General features: G+C 47.4%; 2 protein-coding genes across 2 annotated transcripts; one reads left to right on the top strand and one right to left on the bottom strand.

Annotated features, from left to right (window-relative positions):
- On the top strand, positions 1 to 565 carry PFLUO_LOCUS4151 (uncharacterized protein; the record flags this gene model as incomplete). The annotated part of the gene is made up of 3 exons (XM_073781472.1): positions 1 to 334; positions 391 to 458; positions 509 to 565. The coding sequence occupies 3 exons, from the start codon at positions 1 to 3 to the stop codon at positions 563 to 565; spliced, it is 459 nt and encodes a 152-aa protein (XP_073638223.1).
- Positions 566 to 4022: 3457 nt separating this feature from the next.
- On the bottom strand, positions 4023 to 4447 carry PFLUO_LOCUS4150 (uncharacterized protein; the record flags this gene model as incomplete). Its single annotated transcript, XM_073781471.1, has 3 exons — positions 4023 to 4079; positions 4130 to 4197; positions 4255 to 4447. The coding sequence occupies 3 exons, from the start codon at positions 4445 to 4447 to the stop codon at positions 4023 to 4025; spliced, it is 318 nt and encodes a 105-aa protein (XP_073638222.1).
- Positions 4448 to 5280: the final 833 nt, after the last annotated feature.

The raw sequence follows: 5280 nt of genomic DNA, 5'->3' as shown, positions 1-5280 counted from the left end.
ATGTTCTTCCCAACCGTCGCTTTTCTAGGGTTCGTTGCCGCTGCATCAGCGTTGCCCCCGATGGCCCTGCCGGAGGAAGCCAATACACCCAAAATCGGCAAGAAGGGTAATGCCGACATTCGCTTTCCAATTCCGGACAGCATGACGGTGAAACAGGCCCAAGCCAAGTGCGGCGATCAGGCCCAGCTTTCATGCTGTAACAAAGCTACGTACGCCGGTGATACCACGGATATCGATAGTGGCATGCTCGGAGGTGTTCTGAGCAACCTCATTGGCTCCGGTTCGGGTGCCGATGGATTGGGCCTGTTTGAACAGTGTTCAACTCTCCTCCCTGGTAAGTGTTACATCTTAGTATTCGCGAACGTTTTACTAATCTCCTATATTTGCTAGTCATTCCGATCATTTCGGAGCAGTGCAAGCAGAACATTGCGTGTTGCCAGAACTCTCCTTCTAGTGCCGTAAGTAAAGCATCTGCATATTAAGTGACGCATTTTTAACGTTTGAATAGAACGGCGATCTTATTGGTCTGGGACTTCCTTGCGTCGCGCTTGGGGCTCTCCTGTAAGGCGGTGCGCATGCACGTCAAAGGCTGAAATCAGCAGGTGAAACTGGCTCTGCGTGGGAACGGCCTTGTGCAGTATTTTCAGTATATGGTTTTACTACTGTTGGTCATGTTCAGCGCTATTTACATTTCTGATGTGAGTGGCTTCGGAGGATTTTGTTAGTTAGTTGTAATGGAAAATTGTTTGGCTTATCTTCTTGGCACAATATCGTAAGGAGGATCTTTTATTTTGGCATGGTTTGTCTAGAAATCTATTCATGGCTCGGTTTATTTCAAATCCTCGCGTAGCTATCAAGACTGTGGACCGTTTTCGTACACTTAAAGGCTGTATGTAGGATTTTGTATTGCATTCCTGAATTCCACGCTGCACCACGATAGAGGTTCGTATTGTGGAGATGCATGTAGTTATAGTTTCGTCGTCACCCAAAACCCTTTTCCTATTTCCTCACAGCAGCCATTTGTTCGAATAAGAGCACAAATGATGAACAGCTCACCTAAACATTTATCCCGAAGTCGCCGGGACTGCCATGAGGCGATTCTCGGTCGCTCGGCCGACGCGAAGTTTGTAGCCGTAGCCATCTTGGACCCACGTGGCCTTCAAGGCACGTCGAAAAAGAAATGGCAACGAAAATACTGTGATGGGAACGTTTAAACGCTGCACATTTTGAGTAAATCCTTGAAGTAGTTACTGGATTATCTTGTACAGCCAATGACTGGGGCTAGAGGAGGTATCTATAGTCTTCTCAGCTGGTCGTCTGTCGCGTGTTCTGGTTGGTGTGAAACGTTGGATATTTTTGGATGTCTACCCTTGCAGAGCCCCATTGAAAGACCTTCTTTTGACCAATTTAATTATTTGAAGTGACATATTCGCCACCAGTTTAAGACGACCAGCGAGAGAGACTGGGTAGGGTCATGTTGAGATAGTGATACGAGTGAATTTTTGGGTCGGCGTTGATTAAGCAACGTTGAGTCGCCATCAAATTTTTCGCGGTCTTCTAATCTGAGGCCTTGCGGTGTAAGCAGAACTATTCAATCATCAATGAAATACTCGGGTTTCAAGGGCTTGAACATCTCATGTGTATACAGCCCAGCGTTGCTTCAAGCACTATTCAAATCTCCTAAAATCGCCTGCAATTTCATCACTAGAAACCAGGTACATGGTTTTGCGGGCTGTCGGCACACTAGCTTTACTGCGGATTTGACAATGGAATCGGAAACCTGGGTTTATCAGACCAGCATAGGGCTTGGTCGTTTTGAGCTGTGGGTATCGGAAGGGAGGAAGAGTGTGAGATCAAAGAAGCGCTGCTTCCGCTGCCAAGGGCGCAACGATGCCGACCGGGCATCAGAGCACACTGTCTGGATTGTAGGCCAAGCAGCCTCGAAATACGTTGATATGCAATGTCGAGGCAACCGTACAGTATATTAATCTTCGAAACCAGCTTTACCGCCAATCTCTGTCACGCTCTTTTACAACGCTTCAATAAGACCTTGTTACGTATACGAATGTGACTAGGAATCCACTCAACCACCATTGAGAGGGAGGCTTGGCGGGAGACTTGGGTGTGTTTTTCTCGCCATTTTTGGAAGCGTCAAACCATGAACCCTTGGCCGATCACCTTGTACTGTAACTTAACATGCGCAAAGCTACACATTAACGTCTCTTTCAAAGAAAAAATCCTCCTTCTCGATAGTGAAAGTGAAGACCCAAGATAATCAGACAGGAAATTCTGTGCTGTGACTCTCGAACTCTTTTCCCAATCGTTAAAGGCAAATCCTACAGGTACGTCTTTCTGATAAATGATATTAGCGACTTCAATCGCCCTTGGATCTGGTGGCGACATGGAAAACTTCCCAAACTCTCAATTCAATCCAACATAATACGGAAGATGCATTTGATGTATAGTTTGTTGTCCAAAATTCGGTCTTGTAACGTTAATGGAAAAAGGGGTCGAGTGTCGATGCTGCTGAAGTGGCATCGATGGCGGTAGACAATTAGTTCGCTTTCAAAGACGAAGAGCATCAACTGGCGAAAACAGACGTTTTTTTTCTTTTTTTTTCTTTTATATACATCAAAGCGCACTCTCTTCTGGATGACTGAAGCATTGAATTTCTTCAAATGCGGATCATGGGGCGCATATGGCAGGAGGACCAATGATGCCATTGAATTAGCAGTAGTTCCATATTGTGGAAGCTGCCGGCTACTGAGTTCGTGGTTATCAATCTTAGAAAGCAGACTGCACCAACATTCGGTCTTTCGTCGCGTGGACGCGTTGGGGCGCGATCGCGCTTTCTGACCCACTCGCTTGTGTGACCCACTCACCCGGGAATTACGTTATCAATTCCCTCTGACAAAGTCTAGTATTTCCAGCTGGTGCACCAGGGAAAAGCCAATTCCACGCGATTGCAATGGTATAAAGCTTCGAACGCCTGGCTGGCCATGTATTCATCCGATCTATGAATGCTTAGGCGTAGAACTATGACCTTGCGGTACAGTGGTGTTCAAGCCCCTTGAGCCGCCACACCCAGTCCTTCCGAAAAACTGTGTGTTTGATTCCTACACGACAAAGGGAGGTGGCGGTCATGTGGCTTTACAGGGGGCAAAAGTGGCCCTGGAGATGGTTGATTTTTTCGCATTCTCCTTTGTTTTTGAATGAAATGAGATCCATAACGTCATTTTTTTTTGTGACCGTCGATTCCATAGAAGTACGAGACCGAAGATAGTGCATAAAAAGACAGCAAAGTATGGAATGCCCTTCTCCAACAATCTACAGTGAATGAGAGGTGGCTTCGTTTTTACATGAGAGGCGGGTGGGTATCGATACTCCAAGCCTTTCCACGAGATCATAGTAGACAGGTAAATATTGTTGAGCCAGTGCGAGAACTGTTCACAAGGCGCAGAATTTGCCCGGCTCTGTTCTCAAGAGCACGTGTCTACAAGGATCTGCTGCGATGGCGCTTTTTGTCTTCTCATATTGGGAGTCAGGGAAAGGAACCCGTTCGCGGTCGCTGGACATTCGCAATTTTATGATAGTGGTAACGCTATGAACCGTGGTTGTGGCGCTTGCGGCGCCTCAAAGCCGTAGCCTCTGAGATCACCACGATCACAAGGCTCTCGTCGGTCAAACAAACAGGGTGGCAGGGAGGCAACTTTAAGCAGCTAGATCACCATTGCGCCTTTCAAGCACTACACCGAAAGATTCAAAACAAGAATTTAGTATTCAGTACCGAATGATACACGGATAATGTAACCAAATCAAGGCCAGCAATTAGTAGCTACTTCAATAACTTGCAATTACATCATACTATGACCGCCAAAATCCAGAACCCAATCACAACAGAATAAAAATGACGACACATGCCAAGCATAGAAAGGCAACACTCCCAAAAGCCTTTTCAAGACCCAATCTTGAAAACACAGGCTGCGAATGCTTCCCTTAAATGTAAGAAGCGACACATGGATCTACAGAATAGCCCCAAGCGCGACGCAGGGAAGTCCCAGACCAATAAGATCGCCGTTCTATTCAAACGTTAAAAATGCGTCACTTAATATGCAGATGCTTTACTTACGGCACTAGAAGGAGAGTTCTGGCAACACGCAATGTTCTGCTTGCACTGCTCCGAAATGATCGGAATGACTAGTAGGAAGGGACAATCAGTAATATGCTTTTTATTATACCAGAGACGATACATACTAGGTAGGACCGGGGAACAATGTTCAAACAAGCCTAGCCCGTCCGCGCCCGAACCAGCCCCGATGAGGTTGCTTAGAACTCCTCCAAGCATGCCACTGTCGATATCCGTAGTATCACCGGCGTACGTAGCTTTGTTACAGCATGAAAGCTGGGCCTGATCGCCGCACTTGGCTTGGGCCTGTTTCACCGTCATGCTGTCCGGAATTGGAAAGTGGATGTCGGCATTACCCTTACTTCCAATGCTCGGGGTATTCACAACCTCTGGCGGAGCCATGGAGGGCAACGCCGAGGTTGCGCAAGCGAACGCCAAAAAAGCAACGGTTCGGAAATGCATTCTGGTGTGTAAAACTAGTATCTTCAAACAAGATAAAGGAGATGATAATGGTGGTTTGGTTTAGAGAACGGCAGTCCTTATATACTAGTTCCTAAGCGTTGCCAGTGACTCTTCAAATATTTCACTCCATTGGAATGCTGAAAATGGGCCCACCGCCCTCCAGACGGAATTTATGTACTTGTAGCTGGATAGTATTGGTGAAGTGGAAGACCGGAGGAACGAAACCTTGCGTGGCAACTTGAACTCCTTCGCGAACAAGCTTGCCTCATGGGATACGTTCTTCAAGAGAGACCAGGAGAGGTCAAACCTTTGTGGGCCTGCAAAAGGAATGTGCCCCTGTTCAAGGGCGGCCAGGGGCCTACTGGGTGGTCAATGAAGGGGCAGCGGTGGCACCTCATTCGACAGAGTACAAAGCTGGCGGCTGATTGAAGCCGATCAAGGGATGAGTGATGGGCAACCTCATTCCAGGGTGCACAAAGCCGGTGGCTGATTGAGGCCGATCAAGGGATGAGTGATGGGTAACCTCATTCCAGGGTGCACAAAGCCGGTGGCTGATTGAGGCCGATCAAGGGATGACTGATGGGCAACCTCATTCCAGGGTGCACAAAGCCGGCGGCTGATTGAGGCTGATCAAGGGATGAGTGATGACTGCTGTAGTTTGAAGGAACGGTTACAGATGCGGGAGGCTATAT

This window comes from Penicillium psychrofluorescens (genome assembly GCF_964197705.1).
Source record: "Penicillium psychrofluorescens genome assembly, chromosome: 3".
Classification (NCBI taxonomy): Eukaryota; Fungi; Ascomycota; class Eurotiomycetes; order Eurotiales; family Aspergillaceae; genus Penicillium; species Penicillium psychrofluorescens.
The sequence above is the reverse complement of the archived record's forward strand: the minus strand, read 5'-3'. Positions and strand labels throughout refer to the sequence as shown.